The sequence below is a fragment of the Lineus longissimus genome, chromosome 4 (genome assembly GCF_910592395.1).
Source record: "Lineus longissimus chromosome 4, tnLinLong1.2, whole genome shotgun sequence".
Taxonomy (NCBI): Eukaryota; Metazoa; Nemertea; class Pilidiophora; order Heteronemertea; family Lineidae; genus Lineus; species Lineus longissimus.
This window is the reverse complement of record NC_088311.1, coordinates 18675578-18694198: the sequence shown is the minus strand read 5'-3', so window position 1 is coordinate 18694198 and position 18621 is coordinate 18675578. Positions and strand designations below refer to the sequence as shown.

Below are 18621 nucleotides of genomic sequence, written 5' to 3'. Positions count from 1 at the left end.
AGGATGCAATAGACTGGGCTTCTCAACTGATGAGGACACTGAGCATTCTGTTTCCGGTCATCTAAAGGCCTCCATACACTGCATGACAAAAGTCATTTTGTGGCTTGTTTCCAAAAAAATGTTGCAATGTGTATACGATTGGAACTTTTGTTACGAAGTATCCATATGTCCCGCCTTGTTGAAAGTTGTATAACGTTAACCACAAAAGTCAATAGGTGTGTAGATGATTACGACTAGTGTGACCGTGTTTCAGGTGGCCGCTCCAGCTTCAAACTCTTGAGTCATCTTTTACAAAAGTCATTCAGTGTGTATTCACTCAGTGACCTTTGTGGGCATGTTTACCCCTGTGGAAAGCCTGTGGAAAGCTGTGGAAAGTGTTTACATCTAAAGAGACTTGGCATTGTCTATATTGCACAGTAGTACCATTCATCACATGTTTATGTCTAGTCATCTTCTCGGTCGGAATTGGAGTCCTCAGTCCAGGGCTCATTATCAGACAAGTCCAAATCACTCAGGTCATCTAGAGCAGCTACTTCGATGCCAGTTCCAAACTCACTGTCAATGATGATAGTCTCATCGCTATCGCTGTGGGCTTCAGCATTGTCACTCTCGCAGCTTGGGGCATTGTCAACATCAGTGAATAATGTGTCAGGAATGGCTGGCCCTTGGAACCAAATAGGTTGCAAGATGTCTTTTTGTACTGACCAACCATAGTCAGTTGGTAGCAAGCCTTGAGTAGGATATGCTGAAGTAGCGTGGGTCCACAACATCGTAACATACTGAGTTCTTCGAATCTTCATTTCAAGGGTTGACGAGATGGTGGTACCCCACCAATGAAAATGTCTGGCAGTGGCCTTTCATGGTACATGGGGTCATGACCAACATTTTCCAGCAAGTTTTGTCTGGTTAGCTTTTCAGCTAATCTAGGTCGTTTTTGAGGGCGGGGCTTTTGGGCGTGTCTGGCAAGGGTACCCCACCACAGAAAATGTCTGGCAGTGGTCATTCATGATGTGAGGGGTCATAACGAACATTTTCCATCAAGTTTTTTCTGGTTAGCTTTTCAGTTAATCTAGGTAATTTTTGAGGGCGGGGCTTTTGGGCGTGTCTGGCAAGGGTACCCCACCACAGAAAATGTCTGGCAGTGGTCATTCATGATATGAGGGGTCATAACGAACATTTTCCAGCAAGTTTTGTCTGGTTAGCTTTTCAGCTAATCTAGGTCATTTTTGAGGGCGGGGCTTTTGGGCGTGTCTGGCAAGGGTACCCCACCACAGAAAATGTCTGGCAGTGGTCATTCATGATGTGAGGGGTCATAACGAACATTTTCCATCAAGTTTTTTCTGGTTAGCTTTTCAGTTAACCTAGGTAATTTTTGAGGGCGGGGCTTTTGGGCGTGTCTGGCAAGGGTACCCCACCACAGAAAATGTCTGGCAGTGGTCATTCATGATATGAGGGGTCATAACGAACATTTTCCAGCAAGTTTTTTCTGGTTAGCTTTTCAGCTAATCTAGGTCACTTTTGAGGGCGGGGTTTTTGGGTGTGTCTGGCAGGGATAACCCACCACTAAAAAAGTCTGGCAGTGGTCATTCATGGTACATGGGGTCCTAACGAACATTTTCCAGCAAATTTTGTCTGGTTAGCTTTTCAGCTAACCTAGGTCACTTTTGGGGTGGCAGTTATGTAAGTCTGGCAAGGGTATCCCACCACTGAAAATGTCTGGCAGGTGCATTTCAAGATACCGTGGGGTACACCGAACATGTTGGAGTTGATTTTAATCAGTTAGCTGATGAGCTAATCTAGCTTATTTTTTGGCAGCCTTTCAGTGGACCCCACGGCCACACCCACCACAACTGACCAGCCAGACATACATTTCTATATGCTCGGATATGTATAGAATATCAAAATACTTAACAAAATTGGTTAGGTTTTCAGCTACCCTCGACCCCTCTGGCTGCTGCTCTATTATGCTGGTGTAAAAGAAATGCAAGTCCCCCGGAATCTAAGCCCGGTCCTTTCTGGAGGTGCCTACATAAAGGGCCAATAAAGATACCTGTATGCACAAACGGAGCCTTTAGAGCAAGTCTTTTTCAGGACCACCTAAAATATATGTAGAGTCAGTTTCCCGGCAGGTTTTTGTCAGCAAGAACCCAGCTGTCTGCAGGTACACGTGACCATTGGTAACCATCTTTTGGTGGTACAAAATGACGTCACTATCACACCTTTGTCAAAATCAACGCCTCTATCTCGTTATACCTACATGTATAATGGACAATTCATACATATCTACACTTACCTCACTTCTCACTTGGTAGTTTCCTCGCGATTGGCGGTGGTTCTTTTTTCAGCAATACAGCCGAGACGACCATCAAGCGATGCAGCAGGTTTTTGAATGTGTAATATGTGCCATCAGCAAACCCATTTGGCCTCTTTTGATTGGCCTACGGTTGGTCAATACCAGTTTGACAAAATACAAAATTAAATGGATACTACTTCATCAACCTTGAGCATCGAATCCCCAGCACTTGTCAAGCTGGCCTGGCGTGGTGGGCATATGGTAAAGAGGTTGCGTTGATCGGTCGAGAGCAAACCGATTCCAAAGTATCGTTCTGATACTGTGTACACAAATATACATTTATAAATATACATTTATACAAGTACATGTTTACATGTATACAAGTATACATTTTTAAACATGTACTGTTTTATCTGCTTGCACAACAGTTTAGCTCTCGCACCTGCACAAGCTTATTTGACTTCACCTACTCATTATGTATCATCACATGTTTTACGCGTACGGTAAATGAACTTATTTTGAATTTGAATTTGCTGACTCTCATGCGTTTGCGTCACTTCATGTACTTTTGAGCTCCACAATTGAGTTTGGGTGAGTGATTTTGCGATCTCAAAACATTGCGGGTCCAGATGGCAGAGTATATGAATAGATTGATTTTGTGCGCGCGCTCTAAAGGAACGCGGTGGTTTAGGGAATTGGCACCTCACTGGAGGTATTGGTTGTCTCACCAAAACTGCGAGGGTGGAGCTCAAGTGTAGACCAAAACCAAAGCAGAACCGATGATCAGACAATGGGTGATATGAATAAAGACTAGCAAATGCTTTTACTTCAATTTTGTACAGAAAGGCCTAGTGTAAATGTACATGGAGTTTTAGATAAAAGCATTTGCTAGTCTTTATTCATATCACCCATTATTGCGGTCTTATTTGAATGTGACATTCCCCCATGACTGAATGTTTCTTGAATGTGACATTGTCCATCATTCACCGCTCTGTGTTCTCTCCCCTGATGGTATCGTCGTGTGATTGCGCGTCTCGCCCATGCAGACCTGAATCTGAAAATATCCATCTGATGATCCCAATGAATGATGTGTCCAGTAACCTTCACTATAAAACGTTATCATTTGTGGTTCTAGCCGACTATTATGACATGTAGAATCAACTGTAAGTCACATCTTGCATCTTCGGGTTACCACGGTCCCTCCTTACATTCACTGCTCTGCGGCCTGTATAATACTCTCATCATGATAGAATGCCTTTAATAATCGATTGCTTTGTCACACCCAGCATATAAGTTGAATGTGACATTTGGCCATGAATAAAAACTAGCATTTGCTATCTTACAAAATGTATTATTCATTTATCCACAAAGATTTGTATGCACAGGGCGAGGCAAGAGTAGAACATCAGTTGTAGGAAAAAAACGATTGCCATTTGTCACACATCTGTTGTACAGCCCATGACCTGGTTGTTCCAATCAAATGTTTTCACCAACGCTGGTGTTAACCTTATTTGGTTTTATCACCTTCAGTTGAGCCCTCAGATTAAAACGCCAAGTTATTAACTGAAAGGGAAATATAGGCAGCAGCCAGGCAAGCAAGATAAAGTTAGACAAGTCGCCAATAGGGGTCTCTCACATCGCACAGTACGTCGAAATGATTGATGCTTGTACAAGGAATATGTCAATTGCTGAATCTGACATGACCCAGAACCCTTTACTTGTGTATATAAGTCACCTGAAGATGGCCAAATTAGCCCCTCTGCTCCTGCCTATCATCCACCTTTAAAAGGGGATTTCACACGACCAGCCATTCAGCCCACTTTTTTTTATTTTCTCGGGCGGTGAAAATGCACCTTCTCATTTCCGGTTAGAAAGTCTAGCGCGAATCAGTTAGCAATATTTGGTATGGATGTGGACAACAGAGCCCATTCAGAAACTTGCAAATAATTTGATGATGCACCAATTACTTTGATACCGACTGAGGAGCATTGTATAGCTCGTAGGAAATTCACTTTAACACAAGCGTTTTTAGAGACAAAACGTGCTTTTTTTTAACAACCGGGGCCAAATCACGAATGCATATTACCAAACATGAACATTAACAAAAACATTAAGCATATTCACACAGGAGAAACAGTTCTCCAGTTCGCCAGATTGCCAAGAATCTTATCTTAACGAAAAAAACATGATAAACGCGTCACTGGTGGGTCATTTGCGCGTAACTCAAACGTACGTCGTGCATCACTGACGCGCGGCAGGACAGATGTCAATTCTGATTTGGACTGTACAAGTGCGACTTCATTTAACATAGTCTCCCTTGGCGTATTTGCGCGACCGATATTCTAGAATACTGTTAAGAGCAGAAGTTTAAGCTAACCGAGAAGAGGTAAAGCCGCAGGTGTAGGCCAAAGATCAATCACTGTCAGGTACTAGCACACTGCGGCATTCATCATCATCAGCGACTATGTTTTCGTACCAATTCTGCCGAGTCGGGAGGAAAATTGCAAATACCCTGAAGTGCTCCGTTATTTCGCCAGAAAATATTAGGTCAGTGAGTATACAATAAATTGACGATAGCCTGTGTATGTATGGGTTTTGGGGCAAAATGTTGCTTATGGAGCATGCTGCATATCCTCTTAGAAATTCTGAATCTTGGAAGATGTGCAGCATACTCCAAAACCACCATCATATCATCGTACCGGCGTCATTATCCCATTGGATCTTTCTCGGGGAAACCAAATACCTTACAACAACATGGTAGCTGATGATGACCCCTAATTAGATATGACCAAGGATTTAAATAATTAAAATAACGTTTATCACATTTGCCTCAACCTGTACATATCTGTGTTGTGTACACTTCAACAAGAATAAATACGTGAATTATTTCCTGATTTCACCAATATATCACACGGCATTCTTGGACTAGTCTGAAATGAACAAATACAAAATGCTGTAAGGTAAAGAGGTACAATTATAGCAACAGTACAATTATATAGCCCTAACAGTGTAGAAAACAACGGACAGATTACTTTAATGCACACAAAGGCTAAAATTGTACCACCCCCTCAAATGACACATACGAAAATACACAACTCATATCGATATATAGTATCATTATCGGACTCAGTAGATCTTTAGATTTCTAGATCTCTTAAATCTTAGATCTCTAGATTTGTTCTACCTTTCCACAATTCCGGGACCACATTTGCACAATGTTTCATAATGACTTTGCGAACCAAGGAAAGTCACGCCTATTATTGCAGTTTCGTTGTAAAAAACAGCATCATATTTTAACACTGTGACCACTTTTGCCACCTACAGAGCAAGCATAGCGAACTGTTATTCCAACATTAGATAATCTTTTACTTTCAATCTTTCCCCTCGAGCACAGTTTCCATGCCATCACATCACGATTCAAAATAGCTGCTAGTGCATGTAACACTTTCACCAGACAACTTCAAGACATGATTCTTTCGAGAACCAACGAGAGTGTCCAGAATCCAGGAGGTTAAGCTTCTATGAGTAATTGCGTCAAACACTTCATAAAGTGAAGAAACGACTGCCCACTAAAATTTTTACTGCACATCTTTAGATTTTTTTACAACAAATACATAACAATTTGTGACAAGCATGTCATAAACCAACGAACAGATTCTACGTTATTCCTCGGACCCGTTAGCACATAAATGTTTTTTAATTAATATGCATCGACCGTTAAATGCGAAGCTGTCCATGACAGGCACAACTGGCCTCAACTGGCACACCTTGTAGAAAACTGAAGAAGTTGTCATGGTTTATGCCAGGTTGCAAAATGCACTTTAACTCCCAAGCGGTAATTGTCTGTAACATCATGCCTTTTTTCGATATTACGAGACTCCATCATTGCGCGAAATTCCTCTGAAAATTTTGTTACATACACAGTTTCTTTATTGGTGGATTTAAACCCTTTCTTCTGGAGACACAGGCATGGCATGGGCAAGAAATTTTCACAGATGAATAAATGATACATGAAGTATAAAGTGACTGGCCCAAATATTCTCTATGTTTCCATAAATAAGTGGTCCTGTAATACACTGCTTGCATTTGAGCATTGAAGTTCTCTCGTAGCATACCTTGGGACGGAAAAAAAGCCGAGGTATGCAACATAACGGACACAGCCGACAGTTACTCAAAACTAAAATCATATCACCAATTTTTGTAACCAGATATATTTGTTCTGTAGCTATTTCATGCACATGCTAAATGCATTCCAACCATACTCAAGAACTGAAAACAGATCTATTGGGAAGTTGGGAGTAAACAAATTTAATAAAACATTGCAAATACCACTGAATGTTATTGTTGACCGAGCCAATACAATGTAGTTGACAATGCACCAAGCCTTTATTTCCAGCATTACTTCCTTGACCCAAGCTCCAGTTTCACACCGATTCACTGCTGTACAATACCCTCATATTCCTAAACACTTTCGCTGAGTTTCCACGCAGAGTTTTTGATGGGCGCCGTACCTCTGGCCCGCACCCAGTATACACCGGGCAGCCAAGGCTGAGGAAACGTTTCATTGTATTGTAAAATAGCTAGCATTACCCAATCTTAGGGACGAGGTGTGCATGAGACAATACCACCAATGAATATTCATAGGAGGGTCGAGACCTATCAATTAGACGTGAGTATGTTTTTAACTCTCAAGTACATATTTGGAGAGGTATTGAAAATTATTTGCTGTGGCAAGTCTACAGATATAAAGAAATTGTTTGATGAAAAAATTCATTTAGAATTTAGCTAATTCGGTAATAGGGGGCGTGTTTTGAGATTTTTCTGCCAGTTGGCTGAAAAAAGTGGAAATATCAATGTCTGTCCAATTTGTCGATTATCAAAAAAATTCTGTGGTCAACTACCAGTTTACTTTTCACCATTTACTTGCCCGACTGTCCGAAATATCATATCAAAATTTCAGATTCACAACCCCACGCAGTATTTGATGCGTCGCGGTCAAACATTGACAATTGAACTGCTAAAAGGCTTAAAAAATCAATGGTGGTCTTGCCTCGCATTATTGAGTTGAGTGCAGTGCTGCCATCTTGTTTTTTAGGTGCAAACAACCAGACTCAATAGGGACTGTGGTTGAATGATTGATATAACTGAGGGGGAAATTTAGCAGGTAGGATTACCGTGGGCCAGTAGTGAGCAGAGTACGGACCCGGATGTACAGTAGTAGAGAAAGAGTTAACTAATGTGTCCCTAATTGATCACAGACATCAATCCGTTTTTGAGAAGTTGAATCTGTCCAATAACGATCTGAGAATGCTCCCGGGTACTTTTTGGTGAGTTTGGATCAGATCATAGACAGCGGTTTGAACCTTGTGCGAGACTTGTTCGGGCGTCATGTCAGCATCACAGTATATAGGAGCACCTATAAACGTCCTGAAATGGGATAATGTGATAATTGTTGAAAATTAATCAGAAACCCAGAACATTTTTGCAGCAGGTTTTTTTGTGGTTAGGCCACATGTTTTTTATTTCTTGGTTTACGGGACCGACCGAATTGCTTTTTTGGGATTTTGGAAAAAAAATAAAATCTGAAAATCATCGATTTTTTATTTTATTTTCCGCCCGACCCATCATAATTAGATAAAATAATGAGAAATAATATAAAATCCACTGTATAGAGCAGTGTGATAACCAATGTTTGTGCACTTCCACAACTTATCAGCCATCTAGATGAGGGAAATAGCCCCGACTAAGACACTGCGCCTTGTTCTCAAAAAAAGTGAACTTTGATTCCAGCAGTATTTGGGTACCGGTAATTTTATTTCTTCCGATCATACATTGCTATTTAATTTGGGTTATTTTTATTTTTAATTTTATTTCGACCACCCGACCATACATTTTTAAAAGCTCTTCCCGTAAACCAAGAAATAAAAAACATGTGGCCTTAGCTACCTTTTACCACAAAGCATTTTGCATGTACCAGGTATTATTTTGCCAAACTACGGGTACTGAAATCGTAAGGACAAAGTAAACTTATTCGTGTGAATCTTTTGGAGAGGAACTCGGCATACTGCAATTGAAAGCCTTCTATTATTTGATTAGTGTTGTCGGTAGGGCTGGCGTTTCGATCTTCATGGTCCGTTAGAAACAACTCACTTTAATTTCACGGGCAAGCCGCCATAAACTGGTATCAACGGTAGTCGCGTCTTCTCATATATTTTTCTAAACCAACCTGCCAAAGAAAACAAGGGGAATAAAAACAAGAATAGGTTCTTGTACTTGTACTGAAGTCAACTCCGTAATCTGCACAATTCCAAAATTTAAAGCAATTTTTTCTCAAATTGACAAAAAGCTAATCTCATTTTGCGATGAAAGTCTCCAAACATTTTATATCCAAGCCAATGTGTGAAGTATCAGAAATCCACTCATCTTAATAATGAAAATGAAGACTTACTTTTCCCCATCTCCACACTGCGGAATGCTTCCCTACAATTCTGAGTAAACATCGGAATGATTGGCTGAAAGCAAGGGAGAAGAGTGTAATCACACTGGTTCATCGAAGAGAATACTCTAAACCAGTAAATATACCCCGTCAAATTGTGGCCATAACATAGATCCCCTCCTTTCCAATCAAACGGGAGTACGGTATCAAGTCAATTGTCTATACTTAAGCTTTTAAGGCCAATGTGTGAAATACTTATAATAGAACACCTACTACTTTAGCCGCCAGGGCTATCTTGGCAAAGCCAACTCTCTTCCCCCACATCATATTGTAATAAAGATCACCAAACAGGCACTCTCGTGTGCCCCCTGAAATTTATGAAAAGGTCCAGTGTAGTACAAATAATAAAATTTAAACTGAAACCTTAAACAGTTGTTAAGTTGATACAGCATTAAATATGTAGAATATTTTATATTTGTCCTCAACACATTTGTAGGGCCTGCCAGCAGGAATATTCTTAACTTCTTCAGCAAGGGCAGTCTGACAGTCTAGTTTAACACATGGCTCTCGAGAAACTCAGGTTTGTGTGTCGGCCAATCTCCGATGAGTGATTGCAGTACAGTATGGCTGCCTAAGTTACGCTACATGTAGGACATGTTTCACTCACATCGCTTGATAAAACCATGCATACCCAAGCGACAGCCAGAGTCACATAGTGGTACCAGCTGAAGTTACGCTGGTAGGCCGTTCAATTAGAGTGTCATACCTGGTGATATTGCCAAAAGGTGTCCCTCTTTCATGAGTTCGATGCCGCTCTGTACAGTTCCGGGGGTAACACAAAACACCTCCATCAGAATCCGGAAACCTGAATAAAGTTATAAACAAGTGGTCAAGAAAGGGACGGAGTTCGGACAGCAAAATCTCCTCCGAAGTTTTTTTTAGAATGCAGTATCTACACTCACTAGTGTATCATTTTGAAGAAAGATCTAAATACAGTAGAACCTCTCTATTAAGGACACCCTTCGGACTGACAAGTGCTGTCCTTATCAGAGAGGTGTCCTGATTAAAGAGGTCAAATTGAAAGGAGACACCCAATTTAGGACCAAAACTAGTGTCCTAAATAGAGGTACTGTCCGTCAAGGGACAATAAGCCTACAATGTAAGATGGTCAGGAAAATATGTCAGTGTTTCGCTTCAAATGGCTTGATTTTGGCGATTTTCCAATTCTGGAAAAGTGAATATTATTTGATACTCTCAACTTTGAACTGACATTTCAGATCAAAAAACAATTTTCTTTTGAAATGGGACAATATCGCTATCACAGTGGTCTGCATGAGTTTTGGGTTGCAGTTCGATCATGTTGAACCTAATCTATATGCATAAACGTACCTGGAATTTTGAACAGGAATCTATCACCTACACACTGCAGCTGTCTATTTTTATGTAATATCAACCTGGCCATGAGATAATACACATCAATGGGTATCGTACCATGGTAGTAGATTATTAGCACTGGTCCCTCATTTGGAATGTTATCAAAGCCGTCCACTTCATAACCTGTGAAGAAAAAATTCTAATCATAAAAAAAATACTCAGAAACACATCAAGCAAGGTATTACATTCTTACAAAATTAAATACTATTTCACCAAGTTTTAAGGAAAAGGCAGATTATTCGATTAAAATATGCTTGTTCGTCTCTTGATAAACTATTTTTAAACTCTTTTAAAAAAGTGTTTGGTGTTTTTCCTATTTTTTTTCGACATTTAGAATAGATAGTAGTAAAACATGTTTTTCACACAAAGGTGATCGCTGCAGGGAGTGCTCACTTGACATTATCATCAAACATTACCTTACAATTTTTTATTTTACTGCAACCCAGGCATTTCTGAGAGATACCTATTTGTACATCTGGGTGGATTGAGGCAGTAACATGTGTAATGATAGTGTAAGACCTGCCCAAAGACTCTTACATGTATTTGTCATTTGTTGGGTTCGAACCAGGGACCTCTAGTCTTGACCACCAGCCAAATACAAGACATGTCAGACCCAAATTGTTAGAACACAGCAACTACTTCAGATGTCTTTAGGAAACAATAGCCAAAAGACATTGCCGTTAAGTTCGACCATTTTGGAAAAGATGAAATGTGTAGGAAATTCTCACCATGCCATACCCGTCCGTGACCATCCCAAATAGCGGCGAGTGTGTTCTTTGCTCCATCCCAGAAGTTCTTTTGGTATGCATCCTTAAGGCGATGGCGCTGTCGATAGATCACCAAGAACAAGGCTGAGGCGTATAGGAAAATGACCAGAAGGACCGGCAGCAGGAAGGAAATGATGATTGGGTAGAGTAACCAGACTATCCACGCCAGGTAATGCCAGTCAGAGGAGCGGAGGGCGAGCATCTCGACGACGTCGTCGTAGAAGGCTTCTGTTCCGTTTGGCAGGAGGTGGAAACACCAGGCGATGGCAGCCATGGTTACCAAGGCAGGTTCATCAGATGTGTTAACTCATCGCGTCAAGCTGTGAAAAGAAATAAGAATATTTTTCTGTAGTTGTCAGTGTTACTGTTAGCTTAGGGAAATAATTGAAACTCAATGTCATGATCATCTTTCATGCCTCGCCAATCAACTATTGATCTCATTTTAGACCCACTTAGGCCTAGAACATGTGGTGGGCCTCAGTTACAACGTCACACCAGTTTTTCTGTTATTCCCTCTTGACACGCGATATCACACCTCACATAACGGTACATGTTTCATTGGTCGTCCAAAAATCATTGCCATATATTGCTTGTTTGAAATAACGGTGATCAAATCAGAAATCGAAAAAACTCCACAGCCAGACATTACATACAGTCCAGATCACAAATGACATCCATCCTGCTTCGTGTCAGTGACGCGCAATGTTCGTGCGAGTTACATGCGGACTTGCGCGTCAATGTCGCACCAGTGACGTGCTTCTGTTTCGCGTATTTACGTGCGACCTACGCGCTGGGTAGTGTGTCAATGATGCGGATGTGAGTTTAGGGATGACAATTGTGATTTGGACGGTAGTAAAATACGCTAGAGTATACTTTACAGACTACTAGACCACATGAACATGTCACAAGGCCGAAACGGTCATGGTGTCTTTGACTAAACTACCCTAGCTGGTCCTGCTCGCTCAGACAGTTGAGCTAGAATATGTGCATTATTCATTTATTGAGTGAAAGTCAATGGAGACAGGCCTGCCATGATGATTGCAGAGCTACGGTAAAGCTATAGGCCTAGCTGACAAAACAAATTAATTCATCAGGCTCTGCGGACAAGGTGTACCACAAACGTACCATAACTTCTGAATGTATTTGGTTCACCCTGTAGGCGGACAAGGTCTACCACAAACGTACCATAACTACTGAATGTATTTGGTTCACCCTGTAGGCGGACAAGGTCTACCACAAACGTACCATAACTACTGAATGTATTTGGTTCACCCTGTAGGCCTATGTATTGACACAATGTATCGAACAACACAACACATTACTTGTATACAGTGACAGCAAGTCTGTGTACATAAAATGCACACAAAATCACTGAAAATGCACAGGCTCAGGCTGACAGAGTTCCAACACCAAGAAGACGGGAGTTTTATAAGCTGTAAATCGGTATTGGCAAAGTTTCCACCTCAACGAGTGTGTCTGGACATGAAAATTACCTGGACCTACCTCATGGCTAATTTTGTAGTTGAATATCCCGTGAGAAAACGATTTTATTCGGCAAAAAGTGCAACGATCAAAATCCGGACAACATGTCAGGCGGCGATGTGTATTGCGTCAGTTGAGGCCGGGTTAATGTAGAACTACTGTAACGTCGGTCAGGAGTCAACACGACTCTATTGGACAGTCCGTTGTGATACTCGTATATGTATACTAAGTTATTACTAACTACTGAGAATACATGTCTTAGAATTCAAATTCGAATTCAAATTCAAAACAGTTTATTGATCCAACATTCATGTAGGAATAAAATACAATAAACTGGTACGAGATAGAGAAAGGAAGCAACGAGATGTAGTCTATAGGCCTACGCCATTTCACGAAAATGGCACTCTGTCCACTAATGGATAGGGAGATTTTTCAGTACCTTTTTGCAAATGGCTCCTGCTCACGGACATGCAGTGAATTGTGTAAACCACTTTCTAAATAATCTGTTTTTCCAAAAACGGGGATTCCAGAACCGTATAATTTCTAAAGGTAAAAATAATTTGAATTTGATACTTTGTCCAATTCTGGTAAAGTGCTGGAAAGCATTCTTATACTCGACGATATAGATACATTCAGGAAGCTGTGGACCGGCATTAATTGTCAATATGTGGCCCGGTTGCATAAGACGAACGGTATAGCCTACATTGCATGTACAGTGGAACCTCCCTTAGCGGACACCTCTCTATAAAGGACAACGTCTCTATTAAGGACACTAGTTTTGGTCCCAAATTAGTTGTTTCCATTCAATTTGACCTCTCTAATCAGGATACCTCTCTCGTCACTCGTCACTCAGTCCCGAGGGTGTCCTTAATAGAGAGGTTCTACTGTACTTCGGACTTTCTGAACATTTTGTTCAAAGGTTCAATTTTCTGTGCACAATGACGCATTAAAATCAGAGTGCAATTTTTTTTCTCGTCAATATAGAGTTTCGGGTAACACTACATTGTAATTAAATCGTCACCGGATCGATAATCTCAGACTATCATAATTCTGGTTCTGTAAAGTCGATCAGGAGCCATAACAGTTTCACGTATATCGATGAAACTAACCAACTGTTAATACTGCATGCGTGGGACCTCGATATCGTTCGGCCGGTGTGTGTGAAGATGATGGAGTCCTTCCTGTTTAGCCCCACCACACTGAGACAGCTATGTTTGTCGAATTTTAGTAGGGGTGATTACTATAGGCCTACGACGCTATTGACGCTGGTTGTGACAGCTGGCAGATTGTCATTTTGTGATCATCGCGCCCAATTGCAAGGTGTATTCGAGGGGGGGGGGGGGGGTGCGGGTGTGTATGTCCGGCTCGGTTGACTGGACTGATATACAGTGACCACCACGATCCCTATCGATCTCCTGACACCACTGGTTGTCATTGTGACCATGATCTAGTCCAGAACGGCTGGGACGAATCATCGATCACGATAGATTAGTGCCATGGCAATTTCTCAGATGGCATTCGTGATGGTTTGCTTCGCCCACTCCGAGGCCGATATGATGAAAAAGGTGATCGATGCAGTCCATCCAATTTTACACATTTGATTGCCGGGGTGACTCTGCCCATGGACCACGCGGCGCTATATGTAGTGTCAAACTAAATAATGCTAACTTCTAATGATTTTCGCCAGTGTTACGATTAGTGAGAGCCAATTGGACATGGCTTGCGAATTTCAGCTAGACTGGCGTCAACGAGGTTTACACGGCATAGGCCCCTACCGCTAGTCCGATGGCCCGCTATTCCGAAGGCCCGCTGGTCCGAAAAAGGAAAATAAGCCCGCTAGTCCGAAAATGAAAAAAAGGGAAACGTGTGATCCTAAATGTTAGGTTGTATTATTAAGCTAAGCCAGCTTTCTCATAAATTGATCATCGGAGTCATTAGAAAACAATCTACTTCTTATACATTGTATTATTGGTCACCGTGTAGTTTCATGATTCCGGGTTAGTGGGTCTTTTCCCTGATTTCAGAACAGCAGACAATCGGACCATGCGGGATCTTTTTCAAAATGAAATTTGTTGTGTACTTTTCGGACTAGCGGGTCTTCGGCTTCGCGGGCATTCGGACTTGGGGACGGTCAACGTAACGAGAGCGTCACGTTTCGAGCAGATCGCGTGTTTTGTAACAGCTCCATCCGCAAGTTAATTCGAAGACTGTTGTAGCCCGGTCTTGCAGCAAGGAAAATCGATACCTCATCACCCAACTCGCTCGATTAGACGTTGACTGTCTCTGGTAGCCAGTAGCCTTGCCTTGATGGGCCGCTATCAGCAGTGCCTTTTATATGTCAAATCTTATCCCTCTAAATATCAGACACTATGCATATACGTTTCCGCAGTTCATACATTACCTTGTAATCATCATCATTGACGATACGTGGAATATGGATGCTACAGGGAGTTAAATTGTGTACGTGCCGGTATGCGTGACGTGTCAACCTTTCGATCTTTGTGAAAAGTATGGCGGCAGGTCTTAACAGCAGCGCCTAATCATGTCAGTGGGGTGTCAAATCCCCTATTCCTTTTGGTCCAGGGGGCATTAGACTTTCGAGGCGGCAGAACACCACTTTTCGTCCTTGACGGCACAAAATCTGAGGAAAAGCACGTTTTTCGGGGACAGCCCCCTCCGCCCGCCAACATCCTGAGATCAGGGTTTTCTACCCCTATGCGTCATAGATATCGACAGGTGGAGTATATTGAAAACCACTTGTTATGGTAGGATGGCCCGCCGAATGCCTGGCTCTGTACTGGATCATAAATACTGACACGATTTGATTTTTCTTTGTGTGCAGTTTATTTTTCGTAACCTTTTCCATTTGGTGAAACCTGAGATAAAGAGCTGAAGAATGTGTACGTGTGCGTGTACGTAACTATTGAACTTATTAAACTCCCGGTCCAGCGCAAGGAGGCCGACCGCACACTCTGTTCCTTTGAGTTGTGGTTGACGTGCTCGGCTTCATCAACGGGTGGCCGGGAGAAATACAACACGATGCTGAAAGTCTCTCCAAATAATCAAGCTTTCATTTCGCTACTAATGCAAGTATCAATTCGTGTCTTGTACCCCCCCCCCCCCCTCCTCAAGGGTACGACACCTTATCACCCTATAACGACATCTTAAGGCTCAAGCATCACCCTTTTTTCACCAATGCTACTTTTTCTTTCGTCAAGACATCACCATCAACAATATATCAGTTATCACCGTCATATAAAGTAACCGAACTAATTTTACTGGGTAAGGCTGTATGTTCGACAAGACATCGACACATTAGCATCCTTATTCTTTCCAGCTTCGCCAAATTTTCACTAAAGGAAAAATAAATACTACTCAAGCATCGGCAAAGATTAGTGGTGATAGCTTAACTACCCTTGAGGAGGGGGGGGGGGGGGGGGGTACAAGAAACGAATCGATACTTGCATAAATCTCATGATAATATATAGCATCAATTCCACTATAGCTTACCCCCTTCTTCTCTTGCCATTGTCATGGTTTCTTCTCATTGCGAAAAATAAGTTTTCGTGATAGTTCGAGGATGATGTTTCCGTCGGCGCCAGCCGATGAATAAATTGGCGCCATTGTGTAAGCTGCCGTTAGCTCTCATCGCAACTACATTGTATAGGCAATATTCGTTCGGGTAGACAGAGTTTCTCTTCTTTCATGTACATGTACATGTACCACATTTTCTGTTCTTTTGATAGGAAGTGTTATGAATAAATCGTTTTGCTTGCACGTTAATGCGTGCTGACGTTATTCTGGCATTTTCATTATCTCTGCGGTCCCGTAGCGCCCGTAGTAACTCGAGCTAGCGTTCAAACATGCGTGAAGCATCCACTGAAACAATACATTTTGGATGTAGCTCCCGTCATCGTGGTCCGGGAGACAAAAGTCAGTTTTAATCGTCGGGTATTGAATGTCTTCGTTCTTGACAAAACCACAGCTGGTCAACCCAATCCGGTAGAGGACACCATTCCCAATAAAACTATTCCATCGGCAACGAAGAAGTTGGCAAGAATATGAGTATTCAAGATATGCCATTTTGACCCTCAATGTATTGACATTACTCAGCTTCCAGACAACGCGCGTCAATATGGGCGGATATGATGTTGCGGGCATTATATCCCCACCTCACACATGTGTTGGCGATAATGTCGCTTCAGTGAAGCGAGCGAATAGAAACTGTCGGTGGAGTTCAGGAGAAGAGCGCGTCATGGCCATGCTATCGGGTAGATCTCTTTTTTAGTTACTTTATGTTCTGGGTTATCGACTGTTTTACTCTACTTAGCAAGAAAATGGACCAGCACCGCCTAATAGCGGTCTAAAGCGGAGCCTGAAAGCCGCGCGATAGTGAAACAACCGCCATTCGCTCCAGCTACCTATAATATTGTGTATACATGTATGTCGAAACGATCATAATTGGGAACAACCAATAACGTTACGCTCCACCGCGGAAGAAGAAGAAGAAGAAGAAGGGGAAGATAATGTGCGTGATATTATACGTGGTGATATTCCATATCAACATGTTGCATACGAAAACACATGGAGTCGTAAACAGAACAAATTGCGATCAAAATATGAAGGATAATTTCCCCCGAGATCGTCCAGACGCAGGGTTTTTACGCCTGCCACGACTGGCGCCTCCTCAATGATCGAAATCTCCCTCCGAGACTGAGCAGTTGCTATCTGAGGCATCGCACTCTAAGTCTGGTTTGTCGGCAGTAAGCTTGCAATATATGGTGGTTGTAAATTTAAGTCAATATCAAGATATTAAAACGCCAGTATCATCATGTTGAAGAATCCTAAATCGCAAATCGAAATATTGACAATCTATAGCATCTTGGCCATGACCTGGTTGTAGTGAAAGTGTCGCGTCCTCGACCTGGTAAAGGTAAGAATTAGAAATGTCTTCCTCCACATCAGCGTTTCACGCGTATTACGCACACGGCTCTTGTTCGCGGGTAACGCAAATACGGCGTTAACGCGCTGGCATCAATGGATGCCTGAGGTCAAACCATTTTGCCATCTTGCCTCTTTCAAGTTGTCTTAGATCAGGACGATCATTTTGAAATAAGTAAAAATCAACATCGCTTTAAAAATGATGGTACTATATTCTGTTATGACTTGAATTGTCTCCAGCTAAAGACACCGAGGTACGACAGTTTAATGACACGTATAGGTGTTAAAGAACACGCAAATTGAATAATTATTTTAATAAGGATTGTTTGCGGCCTGGAATACATGTATCTCGCTATCATAAACACGAAACTTCAGGGATATGTTTAAAAAGGTGCTTTCGTTACAACAGAACAAGCCTAACCGTTTTTAGATCTGGCATTTTCTGACAATAATATGGATCTCCCGAGAGTTTTTTTAAATGACCTGTAAAACGCCCTCGCAACTGTACATAATCAAGCTTACATTAATGGGACATGCCAGGTCCAGCTATCATATAATTGTTTATATAGACTTCAGAAGCAATTTTCTAATGTTTTCCCTCGCACCGCTCTCTGGTCTTGTTATCATATCAAGTGCAGAATTCGCCATATCACAAAATGCAGTGACCACATCTTCCTCGTCCACATTGGACAAACGAGCAATTTATTTCAACGTTTGTAAAAAGCTAACAACAATGAGCGACAATGCATATCGACCAAGATCAACCAGGCTATACTAAAATCTTTACCAGTCATTCACCTCTTCCTTGACTGATACCAAGCCTCCCTCCATGTTGACATGGGCATCTGCTTTACGAGATCTGTACCAATCATTTTACCCCATTCCTAGATACCCTCCTTTCTCCATGTTGACCGGGTTTCGTCTGTTTTTACTATCAGTCATTTTCACCAAAAATTAATAAAGAATAGTCTGGACCAATCTTTCATTCCTCTCTCGCCGGATACCCGTCCCATGCAGTCTTTCCACCTTTCGACCTGTTTCCATCAGCCATTGCTATATCTGGACTCCGTTCCAAATACTAATCCTTCTCGCACTGACCTTCTTCCCTCGGTTTTTAATATCATATGTACCAATCTTTTACCCCTCGCCCGAATACCCAACCTTTCCACGTCGATCTGGCCTGGTTCCATCAGCTCTTTTATATCTGGACTATCTTTTACCCCCTTTTCAAATATCCAACCTTTCCAAGTCGACCTGCGCTGCTCTAC

The 18621-nt window shown here is 41.8% G+C and overlaps 1 protein-coding gene across 1 annotated transcript; it reads right to left on the bottom strand.

The window, feature by feature from the left end:
* Positions 1-3632: 3632 nt before the first annotated feature.
* On the bottom strand, positions 3633-12534 carry LOC135486470 (DGAT1/2-independent enzyme synthesizing storage lipids-like). Its single transcript, XM_064769269.1, has 8 exons — positions 12434-12534; positions 10892-11250; positions 10119-10286; positions 9496-9594; positions 9003-9097; positions 8742-8805; positions 8444-8519; positions 3633-7720 (listed from the first exon to the last, which is right to left on the bottom strand). The coding sequence occupies exons 2-8, from the start codon at positions 11202-11204 to the stop codon at positions 7555-7557; spliced, it is 981 nt and encodes a 326-aa protein (XP_064625339.1). The 5' UTR covers positions 11205-11250; positions 12434-12534; the 3' UTR covers positions 3633-7554.
* Between the last annotated feature and the right edge of the window lie 6087 nt (positions 12535-18621).

Bases quoted from the DNA above. Each gene is read 5' to 3' on its own strand.
- LOC135486470 (XM_064769269.1), bottom strand. From the start codon at position 11,204: ATGGCTGCCATCGCCTGGTGTTTCCACCTCCTGCCAAACGGAACAGAA. The intron at 8,806-9,002 runs GTAGGTGTTCTA...CCTTGCTTTCAG, and splicing joins TAGCCCTGGCGGCTAAAGTA to CCAATCATTCCGATGTTTAC. The intron at 7,721-8,443 runs GTGAGTTGTTTC...ATCCCATTTCAG, and splicing joins GGCTTGCCCGTGAAATTAAA to GACGTTTATAGGTGCTCCTA.